The sequence below is a fragment of the Corythoichthys intestinalis genome, chromosome 15, assembly GCF_030265065.1.
Source record: "Corythoichthys intestinalis isolate RoL2023-P3 chromosome 15, ASM3026506v1, whole genome shotgun sequence".
In the NCBI taxonomy this organism is placed as follows: Eukaryota; Metazoa; Chordata; class Actinopteri; order Syngnathiformes; family Syngnathidae; genus Corythoichthys; species Corythoichthys intestinalis.
In genome coordinates this window covers 49,531,963-49,549,877 of record NC_080409.1, presented here as the reverse complement: position 1 = coordinate 49,549,877, position 17,915 = coordinate 49,531,963, and the positions used below count along the sequence as shown (strand labels likewise).

Below are 17,915 nucleotides of genomic sequence, written 5' to 3'. Positions count from 1 at the left end.
TTAATTAATCGTAATTAATCGCAATTAATCGCAGTTCAAACATCTATAAAATATGTCATATTTTTCTGTAAATTATTGTTGGAATGGAAAGATAAGACACAAGATGGATATATACATTCAACATACGGTACATAAGGACTATTTGTTTAATATAATAATAAATCAACAAGATGGCATTAACATTATCAACATTCTGCGAAAGCGATCCATGGATAGAAAGACTTGTAGTTCTTAAAAAAAAAAATGTTAGAACAAGTTATAGAAATTTTATATTAAAACCCCTCTTAATGTTTTCGTTTTAATAAAATTTGTAAAATTTTCAATCAAAAAATAAACTAGTAGCCCGCCATTGTTGATGTCAATAATTACTTACACAATGCTCATGGATGCTGAAGCCTATAAAATCAGTCGCACCCAAGCGCCAGTAGAGGGCGGCAAAACTCCATAAAACACAACAAGTGAGCGTTTCACTGTGTACTGTCATTTCAATCTCTCTGAGCAGGGGATCTGCGTTAATTGCGTCAAATATTTTAACGTGATTAATTAAAAAAATTAATTAACGCCCGTTCGTTAACGCGATGATTTTGACAGCCCTAATATATATATATATAAAATATATACAGTGGGGAGAACAAGTATTTGATACACTGCCAATGGGTTTTCCCATTGGCAGTGTATTGGCTTGTTCTCCCCACTGTATGTATGTATATATAAAAAAACAACTTTAGTAAGGGGGAAGTGTAAATAAATTATAGAATTAAGATGTGTTATCAATTAAAAAATTAAAAGTGTTCGTTGGCTGTCACTGAGTAGCATTTGCGATCGCTACACAAAGCTAACTAAATTACCCCCAAGAACGGTAAGAGACGTAGGACAACCAGAGGATATATAAGAAAGACAGGGCTGATGGTAAAGGATAGCTTGGTGAAACAGGAGAATGTCATCGTCAGTCGCGTCGATAAAAAAGCTAAAGCTATGCTTAGGTCGGCTCGGTTTTTTTCATCTTTTTCAGCCTTCGACACTCAAGCCATCTCTTTAACTGAACATTTTTATGTTCTTCCACATCTTTGCCAGTCAATTTGGCACCAGGCACATCATTTTCGGAGAGAATTGGTAGGTTTAGCTCTGTAAATATCTCCTTCGTACACGATTTCCATTCATTTCCTATTAGGGACAAACGGTGTCCCTACTTAGCAACAGTAGCTAATATCATGAATATTAATGAGTGGAAGTGACGTGTTGCTTGCGGTACGCCATTGAACGGATAAATGAGTCCAGGCGTTTTGCTTTGCTGCGTGCATTCGCACATTGACGTGACTCGTCATCGTCAGACTCAGATAACTGCAGCAGCTGGGGAAACCTCCATGCCGTCCTTGGAATAGAATAAATAATAAATATTGGTGGAAACGGATGACGCAACACAGGCACTTTATTATGCTTTTTGTTAACACTTGTGTATGTAAATCTGATGTTGGTAGATTGTTTTCTTCTTGGAGATTAAATGCATGTGTTGCAGCTTAGCTTTTTTTTTTTACATAGTGTTTTGACAGTTGCCGTCATATTTTTCGGAATCAAAGCACCGTGTACCGGAACAGCATTCCGGCCCTGAATCTTATACCGGAACTGCGTTCCTGACCGTTCTGGCCCACTTTCACCCCTGGTTACTAGCATGGTGTACCTAATAAAGTGGTCGGTGAGTGTATCAAGGGTTAACAATAACAATTGTATTGTGCCTCAACACATGTAGCAAAGTTTGATCTTACATTTAATACTGAGAAAAAGAGGGGAAATGAACAAAATAACTCAATTCTATGGGCTGCTTTTTCCCCCGGTGACTCCTGAAGAGAGTAGGTGGTGATATTCATGGGAGCACCACACACATACACACACCCCCCAAACACACACGCACATGGTCTCTCCTCTCCTTCCCTCACTCACATTTGGAGCTCAGCCTCAGCAGCTCACTGCTCTTTTTGGCGCCTCATTGGAGGAGAAAGGAAGGACTATGCTTGTCTGATGTGACAACTTTTGTTATTAGCTTTTTTCTATACAGTTTTGAGGACATTAAAGTTTTACCAGGTCAACGTGAGGAAATACCCACTTAGCAGAGAGAGGATGACGTTCAAGTGAATTTTAGAAGTAGAGTCGCTGACGTTTTTGTTGCTGTTAGGTCATATTAGCTTGAACCGTGGGGACATTTTTGGCGTCTATTTGTAAACAAAATGGAGCGTAGCAGCTTGACTTTTCTCGTGATATTTGCTGTAACGCTGGTTCACGTGTGTGATGGCCACACGGACACCTCGACAGGTGGGAGGAAATTAGTTCCGGGTAGCGGGCTGACGCCACGGGACAACGCGGAGAGTGGTGAAAGAAGCCTTTCGGAGACCACCCAGACCCGGCGGGATGTCGGGCTCCCGTTAAACGCAGCCCCGAGGACCGCTAGACACCCACGCAGCGTGACCCTCTCGCAGTCCAGAAACAGAGTGAACCGCCGGCAAAGCAAGTCCGGTACGGCGAGCAGCAGGCGACTTGTCGGGTAAGACTTCATTGTTCATCAGTATGTTCAGTCTGACCCATTTTATCAACGTATTTCAAACGCAATTACGTTGTAGCTCCTTATTTTGGCAGAAGCCTCATGCCAGGAAGTGGTGATGTAACAAATTACAGACTCCATCCTGGACATGCAAGACAGCCAGTACAGTTGTACCTTGGTTTAAAAGTTGAATTCATCAGTGACTAAGCTCGTAACTCATAGCAAATTTCTCATTTCACGAAAAAAAAAAAAAAAACAACTCATTTTTTGATTATAGACCACAAACAAATTGCCATATATATTGTAAAAATGCAAAAATATAAGGAAATGCAAAAACAATTAGTTTTCTAAAGAACAGTTATGATTTACATTTGATGTGCACCTTCAATGAATGGCCCATTGTAAAACGTTTGTCATATACAAGGCGCACAGCATTATAAGGCGCAGTAGTAGTAGTGGTTGGGATTATGTTATGCATCCACTACAGAGGTGGGTAGTAACTAGAGGCGTGCGAAATTTCCGATTCTTAGATTATTCGCGAGTCGGCTGTGAAAGATTCGAAAACGATTCACAAACATCCAAATTCCGATTATTGATTTATACCAGGCAGTGGCGCCCCCAGGGGGTGGCCACGGCCACCCCTAAAAATTTGTTGGCCACCCCACTGGCCACCCCGCTTGCCAGTATATCGTTAGATTGTTGTAGCATCAGTTATGCATTTCATCCCAATTGCAAATCTGCCAGCACCTGCTTTTCCCCAGTAATTATTTTGTTTTGTTAAATGTACACCTTATGCCTAATATATACATAATACAATAAAACAGAATTGTTGTGGAACTCAAAATGTTGACTGGACAGTTATGGACTATGCACATTAAATCATTAGTAACATCAAATATTACACAATACCCCAAAGTATATCAGTAGCCGTTTCTGATAGTTTTCTCCTGACCTTTTTCTGCAACAATATAATGAAAACCTGAAATTATGGCTTTTAGTTTTGGCCACCCCAAGATTTTAAGTGGCCCCATCTGACCACCCCAATGAAAAATTTCTGGGGGTGCTACTGATACCAGGTAAAGCGGAAGTGAAACACAGTAGGCGCGGTCATTGAGACGCAATGAGGAATAGACCGAGAGTAAATATCATGTTCAACTCATGCCGCTAGATAAAAAAACAATCATACCTGAATCCGGCCGACAGCCGCTACAAACAACGCCCAGTTGCTAGCTGCTACAAACATACAGCTACAGTAGATATCATATACCATATATGTAGAACTAGATGCAAAATGACAGGCGACGGCAGTGTTAGAACATGTATTACTGAACAGAGATGCGAAATGAGAGACTTGCCGGCGTTAGTAAACAGCCGCCATCTTAAAGCAGTAGTCCTCTCTAGAAGGCTCTTTTGTAGCGAACCTAATTAACTTTTTATCTAAAATACTCCTCAATCGGCAAAATCTTGTCTTGAATCTATCTTTAAATGATGAAACAGTTTTAAAACTTTGACATGTCAAAAGTAGACAGAAGGGAAATTATGGAATAACGGGAGCAATTTTAACAACTGTAACGGTTGATTCACAACGTTAATTGAATGTAGTTTAAAGCTGCTGATACAGAATGGGGACTGGAGTATTTTATTTACTGTTATTTTTGTATAATTGTTTACTTTTATATGTTAACTTGATACTGAAATAGTATTTAGCCAGAGAGGATTTTTGAACAATTTTGGAACTAATGTACAAAACATAAAAAAAAAAAAAAAAAAAAAAAAAAAACGAGGGGGGTGCATCAATAATCGTTTTATAATCGAACCGGAGCCTCTGAATCGTAATCGTAATCGAATTGTTAGGTGCCCAAAGATTCCCAGCTCTAGTAGTAACGCGTTACATGTACTCCGTTACATTTACATAAGTACCTTTTTGACAAAAATGTACTAAGAGTACTTGTACTGATCTGTACTTTTTACTTTTACCCAAGGCCGGCCCAGCCTATACGCAGACTATGCAGCTGCTTAGGGCCCCTAACCACTAGGGGGCCCCCCAATCTGGCAACATCATTTCATACGTTGTTAATAGAGCATCATGAAAAATTTGACGCGCATTGCCGTTTATCTATGCAAACATCCGTTTACGACAGTTTGCTTTATTTGACTTTTGAGAGTTTTTATACTTGATTACAAGCTTAAAAAAATAAAAGTTCTTCCTTAACTTCTTTCTTTTCCTTTTAGAAAAAGGTTTGGCGTCACCTACTTAAGTACTGACAATCATTTGGGGTGACGAGTTTGAAATATGCAGTGCAACAAAATCTGGTTAATATACAAAATATGGAGGTATGGGTTGGATTGCATGTATGGGTTTCACAGTACACTGTGACGAAATGGTGAGCCAAAAAATATGGGCCCCTTGGCATTATTTTGCTTCGGGCCCCCAAATGGCCTGGGCCGGCCCTGCTTTTACCTGAGTACATTTGTGAAGAAAAAAAAACGCTACTCCGCTACTTTGTGCTACACAAGAGTCGTTACATTTTTCTTCTTTATTCTACATATTAGATTATATATTTATTTTTTTTGTCAGCGATACTAAGAGTAAAGACGTGCCTGCTGTATTACCGGGGTAGCTCTAACGATTTCACCAATGAGACGTTGCAACAATAATCACATGACTCCATTATATCAATCAGACGGAAACTTGCCCGTCTAGCTTCATGCTAGCCTGTTCAATCATGTGGTGTCTTTAAAGTGCCGTAAAAAATGGAAGTATTTGATATAGAGCGCTGCCTTAAACATTTTTCGGAAGCGCGGATTTTAACCTCTCTACCAGTTTTTATTTGGCACCGATTTCAAAATAGTAAATACGAAGGAACTCGTCACTATTCAAACTAGGAACTATTTTCTCCACCAGAGGGCAGTCATGCTCTTTGGACGAATAATGCTGCATTTATGTAATTTTTTTTCTCTCTCATTGGAATTCAATGATTTATTTTTGTATTTCTTTGGCTTAATGTGGTTATGTAATGGGTTATTGTACAGTATCATTGTAATAACAGTCCATATACCGTATTGACCTGAATATCAGACAGTGTTTTTTGCCTTGAAATAAGACTGAAAAAGTGGGAGTGGTCTTATATTCGGGGTCTAGACGTTATGCCCATTCAGGACGCTAGATGGCGCCAGATATCAATTAAGTGAATGCTGAACTTGAGGAGTAATGTTCTGTCATGACAGATCTCAGCTACTCTCAAGTTTAACCAGTTTGCATTATTTTATTGCAATGTTTTTCCTTATTCAGATTTGTTTCAAGACTACAGTTACAGTTAGACCTCTGTTTAATGGTTAATGCAGTTTTTGCAATTTTATTTTGAAGTAACGCTACTCTTTTTTTTTTTTGTTGTTGTTGTTTTTTTTTGTTTTTTTTTAAAAAACCTGTCCTGTTCAGCTGTTTGACACAGAGAATGGAAGTCTAAGTGCCCGGATTCTGAACAGTTTTAATGTTTTACATGGAGAGTCTGACATACTCCCATTGTGATCATTCAAAATACCTTTTTATTATGACAAAGCAGCGAACAGGAAGGGATTATGGGGGGACAGAAGAAAAGAAATACAAAAGAAGAAAGAAAAGAAACACATACACAAACAACAACAAGAAATACATTGAACATCTAAACTAGTTACTAATATGCTGGTGCTATCGTCAGCGAGATGTATTTCCGGTTTACACCATGTGGGGGCCAATTGGCCAGTGAAAGAGGAGAATGGGGGTGGGGGTGTCTATAAGACTATAAGCTAAGTGATTGAAAGGGGTAGAGTGTACACAAATCAGTTCTGTGATCTAGAACCCAGTAATCGTGTGAATCTCTTATGAGTGTAAGCCCGTTGGCGACCAACCCTACGCCGCCGCATCGCCAATCCCGGCACCGGAACCCCCAACCCGAGCATGCCCTACCACATCCAGCAGCACGCAAGCCCCACCGGTAACGCTACTCTTACTTGAGTAAAATTTTTGGCTACCCTACCCACCTCTGATCCATTAGGTGGAGCTGGGCTAAAGGGAATGTCATGCCATGATGAACTAATGCAGGTATTCCCCGGGTTACGACGTACTCGACTTAGGCCATTTCGACTTTACGACGCCAGAGTCTCAACCGGCATTTTGTCTCCCGTCGTTTTTTTTTTCTTTTTTTTTTGTTTTAGTCGCATAAACAGTACCTTGTTATACCTCACAGCATCTTATTTTTTTACTTTATAAATATGACGTGTTATGGCGTCACGAAACGTGAATTTGTTCAGCTTTACACACAGCAAGCAAGGTAATTGTGCTTTTTGAAGCTTTTGATTTCCCTCACGCAAAGCTCTAACACACATATGTACACTTATGTTCAAAACGACACACATTTTAATGATAAAACACTTGACACAAAAACGTCCATCTAGTCTGATCAATATGTACATTTAGTAGATAAAATTAGCATAATTTGCCTAACAAAAGTCCGCTAGCTTAAATCCTACGAAAGCTAACGTATTTACAATTCTCCATGCCATTGACGGCCATGTACGTCCAAATTTCCAATTCATTTTGAATGGCAGAAAAATGTGTGTGGTTGTGATTTTTGACTAATAACTTGACATTTCAGCCCATTTACATTTAACCGGCTCCCAATTAAGTCAATGCCATTGACGGCCATGTATGCCCAAATTTCCCATTCATTTTCAATGGCAGAAAAATCTGTGTGGGTGTGATTTTTGACTAAAAACTTACCATTAGGCCTATTGACATTCAACCGGTGCCCAAGTAAGTCGATGCCATTGACAGCCATGCACCTCAATGCCATTGACTACCATGTACGTCCAAATTTCCCATTCATTTTCAATGGCAGAAAAATCTGTGTGGGTGTGATTTTTGACTAAAAACTTACCATTAGGCCTATTGACATTCAACCGGTGCCCAAGTAAGTCGATGCCAATGACTGCAATGTACGTCCAAATTTCCCATTGATTTTCAACGGCAGAAAAACCTGTGTGGTTGGGATTTTTGACTAAAAACTTAGCATTACAGCCTATTGACATTCAACCGGCGCCCAAGTAAGTTGATGCCATTGACAGCCATGGACCTCCATGCCATTGACTACCATGTACGTCCAAATTTCCCATTCATTTTCAATGGCAGAAAAACCTGTGTTGTTGTGATTTTTGGACTAAAAACTTATCATTACAGTGCATTGGCATTCAATCGGCGCCTAAGTAAGTCAATGCCATTGACGGCCATGTACGTCCAAATTTCCCATTGAATTTCAATGGCAGAAAAACCTGTGTGGTTGGGATTTTTGACTAAAAACTTAGCATTACAGCCTATTGACATTCAACCGCCGCCCAAGTAAGTCGATGCCATTGACAGCCATGGACCTCCATGCCATTGACTACCATGTACGTCCAAATTTCCCATTCATTTTCAATGGCAGAAAAACCTGTGTGGTTGTGATTTTTGCCTAATAACTTAACATTACAGCCCATTGACATTTAACTGCCGCCCAAGTAAGTCAGTGCCATTGACGGCAATTTACGTCTAAATTTCTCATTGATTTTCAGTGGCATAAAAACCTGTGTTGTTGTGATTTTTGGACTAAAAACTTATCATTACAGCACGTGGACATTCAATTGGCGCCTAAGTAAGTCAATGTCATTGACAGCCATGTACGTCCAAATTTCCCTTTGGTTTTCAATGGCAGAAAAACCTGTGTGGTTGGGATTTTTGACTAAAAACTTAGCATTACAGCCTATTGACATTCAACCGGCGCCCAAGTAAGTCGATTCCATTGACAGCCATGCACCTCCATGCCATTGACTACCATGTACGTCCAAATTTCCCATTCATTTTCAATGGCAGAAAAACCTGCGTGGTTGGGATTTTTGACTAAAAACTTAGCATTACAGCCCATTGACATTCAACCGGCGCCCAAGTAAGTGAATGCCATTGACGGCAATTTACGTCTAAATTTCTCATTGATTTTCAGTGGCATAAAAACCTGTGTTGTTGTGATTTTTGGACTAAAAACTTATCATTACAGCACGTGGACATTCAATTGGCGCCTAAGTAAGTCAATGTCATTGACAGCCATGTACGTCCAAATTTCCCTTTGGTTTTCAATGGCAGAAAAACCTGTTTGGTTGGGATTTTTGACTAAAAACTTAGCATTACAGCCTATTGACATTCAACCGGCGCCCAAGTAAGTCGATTCCATTGACAGCCATGCACCTCCATGCCATTGACTACCATGTACGTCCAAATTTCCCATTCATTTTCAATGGCAGAAAAACCTGCGTGGTTGGGATTTTTGACTAAAAACTTAGCATTACAGCCCATTGACATTCAACCGGCGCCCAAGTAAGTGAATGCCATTGACGGCCATGCATGTCCATGCCATTGACGGCCATTTACATTTCATTCTCAATGGCAGAAAAACCTGTGTTGTTGTGATTTTTGGGCTCAAAACCTATCATTACAGCGCATTGACATTCAACCGGCGCCCAAGTTAGTGGATGCCATTGACAGCCATGAAATAGGACATGTCCCTGAAATGTCCCCACGATTGTAATTTCTTCAGAAATTGCAGTTTCATGGTGGGACAGATGACATCGAAATGCTAACAACTCCGGCTGCCGTTTCATCAATATTTCCTGCTACTGCCTGAAGAGTATTTTTAAACGTAACTTCGAGGCATGACAGCAGAATGTAGACTGCTTCAGTGTGTGTGTCCCCTTTTGTGCCTGTGACCATGTGTTGTTGTGGCTCGGCTCGTCTGGTGAACATTTGCGCACACACACACATACACACACAAAAAATCTGCCAGGCGATCAGAACCACCTGTTTAGCCCAATGAGTCTCTGTTTCTCTTCTTGTTGTGCGTCTCTGTCAAACTCTCCGGCAGGAAAATGGCTTGTTTCCATATTAAAGCTCTTTTCTTTTTGTCTAATGAACCCGTGATACATTCAGCTCTATTTGTTCCATAGGGACAAAGCATGATACTCACAGATGTGGGGGGGTGGGAGTGTGTACATAATGATCAGAGGGGGGGATTTGAATGGCTGACCTTGAATTGCAGACAGTGAAATAAAAGATCCTCTTCAGAATTTTTTTTTGAATACAGCCAATTTAAAGGAGATGCTTTAGAGGTGACGAGTTGAGTCAACTAAATGCTTTAGAATCCTATGTTATGAGCGTTGATCCCTGAAAGGAAACTTTCCGTAACCAATTGTGTGCAGAAAAAAAGACTTTATGAAACTGTCCATTAATCAAGACAATCAAATCTTTTCACAGTTGAATTAAACTGAACTGCCTGTTAGAGCCGTGTTTAAGTTAAGAAAATATTCCCATAGCATTTTGCTTGTCTGAAACTGAAAACCACGGCACATTGAATGCATCAGACGGAACGGGACTGGCTAACAAACTGCAACAATGGAGTCAAGTCACGTGAGGGTATCCTGTATTATTTCGCAGCATGTGGAGAGATATTTAAATCTAAAGGAGAGTGCGGGTAGCAATAAATCGGACCTTTATAGCAAATTTGAGACTGCGGAGTATATAAAACTAAGGCACACCAAGAGGGTCACCTAAGGTTAACGTATGTGTTTAGTTTTGTCAGTTCCCTGTTAAAATTTGCTTGTGTGTCAACAGCAATAACAAACAGAGCCACAGTGATCTGAGTTTGGACCGTGTGTTGAAAAGTGGTACAGAATTACATTCTGTAGAGTTACAGAATGCTCCCAAAGCTGGACAGTCTCAATTTGAAGCAGTATCGTATTGTAAATATTGGCTTAAATCAGACATGTCCAAAGTCCGGCCCGGGGGCCAAATGCGGCCCGTGGTCAAATTTCATCCGGCCCCCAGCCTCTGTCATAAAATCAATAACATCTGGCCCGTACGTGGTGCTCGGTTCGGAATGGAGGTGTACCGAACGAGTTTCTGACGCAAAGTAACCCTGACTTTTCGAGGCTGTGAGTCAATCGGGTTACAGTTTCTTTGTGTAGATTATATTTACTCTGTCTTCTCTACTATAATGAGGACCAACACGGTAGGACAGTATAACCCAGAAACGTCAACGGTGCGAAAACACAGTGAAACGCGGGCGTTAAAGTCAATCAGCCAATGCACACCAGTCGCAGTGCGGCCGCGTGTTAGACGTGTCCCAGAAGCGGCTCAACGCGACGCACGCGAAAAAAACGGCAGAGTTTATTATTTGACGCGAGACGCGACCCTCCTGCGTCAATACTACTACCGGTAGCAAGGATTGGGCAGACCGGAAGTCACTCGTGTAAAAATAGGGTGGATCCGGTCGATTTTCAAACTAATATGCAATCGTAACTCACTTTTTGAGTCCATCAGATCTCTTGAGTGGTAGATCGGGGCACAGTTGACTTGAGTTTGTTGATTTACTGCTGTGTTCTCTGCTATAATAATAACCAACACGGCCCCGTGTTCAATACAAAACCCTCCTACCACAACAAAACAAGTAGGAACTAATATTTGCATAGGAACTAAAGTTGTACAACATAAAATATACAATACAAACATATACACATTTGTAAAATATAAACACATAACAAAATAAATAATAACAAATGAGCTAAAACACCTGTAATTAAATAATAAGAATAATACACAGATCCTCCTTACACAATTAAAATACGTCCGCCTTTGTATTCTTCTTCGGTTCCTTCGGGCAAATCATATCACATTTTGTAATTGTCAATGATTGTCAATGATACTGATGATGACAATAAAATTCCATTCCAAAATTATTCATTTCTGTGTGGCGCTTTAACTTGAGAAAATCTACCAATAAAGCTTTTGAAAACAGTTCATAAGAAAAAAGATTCATTGAGGCATTTCATTTGTAAAATACATGTTAAAATCTTTGTCATTGGGATTGCTTTTCTCTTTAGCACAGGACTTCTTATTTCTTCTTTCTTTCAGAAAGAACACGGGGATATGCGGGGTCTGAAAGGCAAATTGTTGTTGAATTATCTTTAAATACCCGCTACTTTTTGAGCGGAATTCTAGCTTTGTATGGGCTAATGTTCCTATTGTTGAAAGGTGTGTAATAAACACAGGGCCGGCGCTAGCAATTTTGGTGCCCTAGGCATAAATGCTTTGTGGTGCCCCCCCCCCCAACGATAGAAATGAACAATATCTGAACATTTGTCAGTATTGCTTTATTTCACGATATAACTTAGTTGTCAACAGTAATATTTCACAAACATTCACATTCACAAATGTTTCACAAACTGTCAAACCAAACAAAAACAAAATGAAACAAAAAACAAAAATAATAGATAGATAATAATAATTAAGTCTTTATAAAAATACAAAAAAACTACCAATGGCACCAAATACTCAAATAAATAAAACTAAATAATTTAAAATAAAAAAATTAAATTCCACAACTATTTACAAATAAACATCTGTAAATGAACATAAATAATGAACTTTAAATACAAACATTAAAGTGCTAGAATCAGTTGTTAGTGGCCCTACAGAGGCACACGTCTGCATTTCCGGGCTGCAAAATCAGCTATCAGGTCATCATATGACAGTTTCTGTGCAATTTCCCCATTGATGCTGATGACAGCCAGACCACTTAAACGCTCTTGGCCCATTGATGAGCGCAGGTATGTTTTAATGAGCTTCAGCTTTGAGAAGCTTCGCTCAGCAGAGGAAACTGTGACAGGGACAGTCAGTAATAAATAATGAGCCTATGTTACGTATATTTTTATTACTTGCATTTATCAGGCTTTACAAAGTTTTATTTTAAATACTATATATTGTTATTATTACAATTACTATTTTATAGGATTTTTTACAAACTTGATGTTTTTTTTGGTGCCCCTTCAGGCAGTTGGTGCCCTACGCGCAGTGCGTGTTATGCGTATGCGGAGTGCCGTGTCTGAATAAACAACTAGCACATTTATATTTTGCATTTTGTTTTCTTACTGTACCGAAAATGAACCGAACCGTGACCTCAAAACCGAAGTACGTACCGAACCGAGATTTTTGTGTACCGTTACACCCCTAGTTTGCACACTCTTGGATGACATTCCTCTTCCAAAAGTAGTTTGATTCTGCTAACAAATTAAAAGTTGGCTGATTTTGACAAGAGCCTCAGTTTATGCAATGACCTCAGTGATTGATGTCGTAAAACATTTATTAGTCGAACAATCTAATTTAAGCTTAGCTGAATTGAGCATGTGTGTGTGTTTGTCTCCTTAGAATTCATGCATGTATTGTATACTTCCAAGCAGCATATGTCTAAAGCTCAGCTAGACATTGCCAACAATGTAATGAATGAATCGCAATTCAACCACGTTGAGTCACTCATCGTAACGTGACTCAAGTGTTTTTTTCATGATGCATTTCCACTGGGAATCATTGCTCAGCTTCTACCCTGAAGGCCTTTTTTCACTTTCACATTGACTCACTACACCTGTTTTGTGCAGCTGAAACACAACTCCTTCTTTATATGTAAACAAACGACAAGGTGTAAACCCAAGCTGATTTATTGACTTAATTGCAACCTGCGGCATCTAAATTTTTTATTCCGTGAGTAAATCAAGTGATGGAATTTGTTGATGCCGACTTATGACTTTGGTGTGTTTGATTTACAGTACGTTAAAGCAGTTCCTGCCAAAGGGCTTAGAAAACTACCATGTTATCTCCATAGTGCCTCAGCGCAACACGCAGCGCTTAATGAGAGCGAGATCGGGAAGACAATCCGCGTCTTCTCTTGTCAGACTCTAATGAGTGCATTTAGTGAAATATATTAAGAAGGGATGATGGGGCCCACATCCATGCCAGTCTAGTAGATAAAGAATTGCCCTCAAGTCGCTCTTGCGCACAGTTGCCGTTTCATCTCACTGAAAAAGAAACCTGGAGTGCAAGTTTTTTTTTTCCCCCCAAATGTGTCATCTCTCATTTGCTTCGTGATTTATTGAGGATCCAAAGTTCTTTTCAAGTCTCGTGCATCTCACATAATCCCTGTGAGGTTCAAATAACTCCATGCTTGTCTCTCGCATGATGCTAAAAGAGATGTGCACTTCCACACGCTCAGATAAAGTTTCCTGACCCTCCCCTCATTTTGGTTTTATTGCTTTAAATTCTATTAAACAGTATTCTCCAAGGTGTCGTATTATTATCGATTGGCCTAATCTGAACCCAAAACAACATTAAATCACATCGGTTTGTCATGCGAAGGTCCAGGGATACATACACTGTTAGCTCTCTCGATGCTCAATCTTGTTTTAAAGCAATACTCGGTAACTTTTCAACCTTTATAAAATAGTTTCATCGCGTTTGTGATAATATGTTGACTGACAACTAGTTGAATGACACCTCTTTTATATCTTGAAGGGGTCTTTATCGCTTTCATCGGCGCTAATTAAACCCCACTACAAAAGTGCTGAATGCTTTACGGCATATATCTTTTTCCCATTATAAGAACAGAAGTAGATGCGGACATTTTCGCGCGAATTCTGCAAAGAAGGCAGAGCAATAAAACAGACAAAAAGTTTTGTCTGAGGAGGGATATTTTGTGTAATTTAATTATTTAAAACTGATCTTACAGTCGTAAATCCATCACTGTAAGGCGTCCATGAAAACATTCGATGTTTTCACGTCAATAAAGCATTATAAATAAGCGCTCCCGTCAGGGAGGACATTTCACGCGGGGCAGCTATTTTTCGGCACACACCGGCCCATTGTCGCTCAAGTTTCATTTTACAATCGTGACAACGGTGACGCTCAGTTGACCAAATGTCGGTTTATATTCGGGCCGGTGCCGATTTTGGGTACCCGACTCCTCATCGTGACATAAACTGGAGTACGATTGGAAATTTTGTGGTCTCAGGACGAGCTCTGACGCACGGGACGGGACCGGACGGGAGGAAACATCGGTTTGGGCATCATATATGGATCTGGCGACTGGATCGACCGAAGCTTTTCCAAATAACGGCTTTTATGCAACTCATCCAATGAGTTTACAGCGTCTGAAAGCACCGGGGCTTCCATAATTTGCAAGTGAATCCACCTTTAGAAACTACGATCATTGACAATACGGGCACACAATGACGGACAATATGGCGGCACAATAGAGCGATCACGTGATTGTGTGACGTTGGTGATTGGGGTCTATAATAGCTGTGGGAGAGCAAACTTGTATAACACGCAGAGTTTAATGGTCATACAATCAAGCATATCTTACACCAGTACTTCTTAAATAGTGGGGCGCGCCCGCTCAATTTGGCACATGTGACCTCGGGGAACATACTTTTTTGCCGTACTCGAATAAAGTGTAATTGAACATCCACTCAGTGAGAGGCAGTGGCGCCCATCTTTTCAGAATGTGTGCACTGTACTTTTGAACCAAACCAGAGCACACGGCAAAATGCATTGGAGAAATGAAGAGCTAAGACGAGGAAATATGAAGAAGCGTACGTAGCGTTTGGCTTTCACTTTTTATTACAGTGGGCGACGAGGAAAGACCAGTCTGTGTACTGTGTCTAAAAATGTTTGTAGCGGACAGCAGGAAGCCAAATCAATTATGACGTCACTTAAAGATAGGGGTGTGACAAAATATCGAAATGGTGATACAGTGGTACCTCTACATACGATCGCCCCGACACACGAACTTTTCGACATCCGACGTAAAATTTGACCCGCCATTTGTTTCTACATCCGACGACATGCTTGAAATACGACGACAATGGCAGCACCGCAGACGAATGCACGGCGGATTTTCTTGTGTGACAAATCAACACTGGTTTCAGAAAAGGTTGGTACAGGTGGTGAAACAAGGAAAAAGTTGACGCTTACCTTCTAAATGAAGATGCAATTGACAGAAAAATATGAGCGTAGGGTGGGCATCCGTGAAATGGCTCAACAGTATATCTCCACGGTCCTCCTCCGACCATCGTTCGCCAGTCTTTATAAGTTAAGCTGACAATTCTTATTGTGGTAACATCTCCAGAGAAATCGCCAACTTCGCCACGTTTTTATCATTTATTTCACAACTTATTCAAAACAAAAACACCTTCTGTCTGCCGCAATTGACGGTGTTCTCAAGAAAACATTCAAAGTGAAAGTGAAACTCAAGCTCACCGGTCTGTCTCTGGCACGTCAGCCCCGCGGTGCGTTCAGGGTCAGCAAAAAACGTCCGCCACATTAGAACCCGATTCGTTACATTAATACAGGAATTATTATTATTATTATTCCGATTTTGATTTATAATTTATTTGTTTTGCTATGTGTAATTGCCATTTGTAATGGTACCAGAAGTATTTTTTAAGGATTTAGTGAAGGTTTTTGGGCTGTGGAAAGAATTAATGGAATTATAATGTATTCCTATGGGAAAATCCTGCTCGACATACGACCATTTCGACTTACAAACAAGGTCCTGGAACGGATTAACCTCGTATGTAGAGGTACCACTGTATATCGTGATACTTTGTATCCCAAAAGGTTATCGATATGCTCCTGCCAAGAATCGAGATATCATTCTAAAAAGGATTTATCATGTAGAACAAACTCAGATAGAAAGCTTGGAAAAAATAATGAATTAGTTCAAAAGTGCAACTCTTTAGCATTCAGAAAAACTAAAATAAATAAATAAAAAACATTGTGGTGGTCAGTAAATGTTAATTTTATTGAGCAAGTGCAGGGAAATATATATGGAATCACTCCATTCTGAGGAAAAATATATGGAATCATAAACAAATAATCAAAACACATCTCTAGTATTTAGTAGCACCACCTCTGGCTTTTATGACAGCTTGCAGTCTCTGAGGCATGGACTTGATGAGTATTCTTCATCAATTTGGTGCCAACTCTCTTTGATTGCAATTGCCAGATCATCCATGCAGGTCGGAGCCTTGCTGTGGACCATTTTTGTTCCATTTCCACCACAGGTTATCAATAAGGGTTGGGATCTGGGCTATTTACAGGCCATGATATTGTCCGGATGAGTCTTTCTCCAAGGAATGTTTTAACAGTTTGAGCTCTGTGGCATGTTGCATTGTCATCTTGGAAACTGACAAACATATTTTCAATTGAAGGGACAAGAAAGCTGTCTAAAATTTCAATGTAAACTTGTGCATTTATTGAAGATTTAACCACAGCCATCCCCCTAGAGCCTTTACCTGACATGCAGCCCCATATCATCAAGGACTGGGGATGGCGTGGCTCAGTGGTAGAGTAGTTGTCCCCCAACCCAGAGGTTGTGGGTTCAATTCTCCGCCCTGATGAACTTGCCTAGGTATCCTTGAGCAAGATACTGAACCCCACATTGCTCCTGGTGCTGCGTCACCAGTAGGTAGATGGCAATATAGTGTAAAGCGCTTTGAGCGCCTTGAAAGGTGGAAAAGCGCTATATAAGTATAACACCATTTACCATATTGATGTCTTCTTCAGGCAATCATCTTTGTAAATCTCACTGGAACGGCACCAAACAAAAGTTAGCATCATCACCTTTTCTAGAGTCAAGAATCTGCATTGGACAAAGTGTCAAGAGTCAAGAATCTGCATTGGACAAGGTGATGATGCTGGAACTTTAGTTTGGTGCTGTTCCAGTGAGACCTTAAATGGCCCAAAATGACCTAATTGCCTGGCATTGACTGCCACTGACAGCCATAGACGTTCAATCTGTTTGAAGTGGGAGGGATGGCTGCGAATGAACGAATGTTCATTCGCTGCCACCCTCCCACTTCAAATGGATTGGACGTCTACTAGTGATTCCAATTCACACGAGAAGCTTGTTTTTTTGTTAATTAGTTGTTTGTAGAATTTCCTAGAATGATTTCCTGACCAATGTATCGATCATCGTTGTACCGCCATATCATCAGATCATCGTTATCGTGAGCTTTGTATCGCAAATCGTATCGTATCGTGAGGTACCAAGTGGTTACCACTCCTACTTAAAGACATTAGACCCCAATCACATTGATAAGCCGCTTGATTTTTTTTCTGTGAAAAAGTGCTGAATATTGCCAACAATCGTCCCGCTTTGTCAGTAGGGTTGTTCTGATCATGTTTTTTTGCTCCCGATCCGATCCCGATCGTTTTAGTTTGAGTATCTGCCGATCCCGATATTTCCCGATCCGATTGCTTTTAATTTTTTTTTGCTCCTGAGTCACTTCCAATCATTCCCGATAATTTTTCCCGATCATATACATTTTGGCAATGTATTAAGAAAAAAATGAATAAAACTCGGATGAATATATACATTCAACCTACAGTACACAAGTACTGTATTTGTTTTTTATGACAATAAATCCTCAAGATGGCATTTACATTATTAACATTCTTTCTGTGAGAGAGATCCACAGATAGAAAGACTTG

At 40.1% G+C, this 17,915-nt stretch overlaps 1 protein-coding gene across 2 annotated transcripts in view; it reads left to right on the top strand.

Moving 5' to 3' along the window:
* Positions 1–1,908: 1,908 nt before the first annotated feature.
* The window catches only part of LOC130930729 (latent-transforming growth factor beta-binding protein 2-like), a 309,203-nt gene continuing 293,196 nt past the window's right edge, over positions 1,909–17,915 (top strand). For both annotated transcript variants that reach the window (XM_057858789.1, XM_057858788.1), the window contains exon 1: positions 1,909–2,536. In XM_057858789.1, coding sequence (XP_057714772.1) covers positions 2,223–2,536 — 314 coding nt within the window. In that variant the 5' untranslated portion in view covers positions 1,909–2,222. The remainder of the gene's footprint in view (positions 2,537–17,915) is intronic.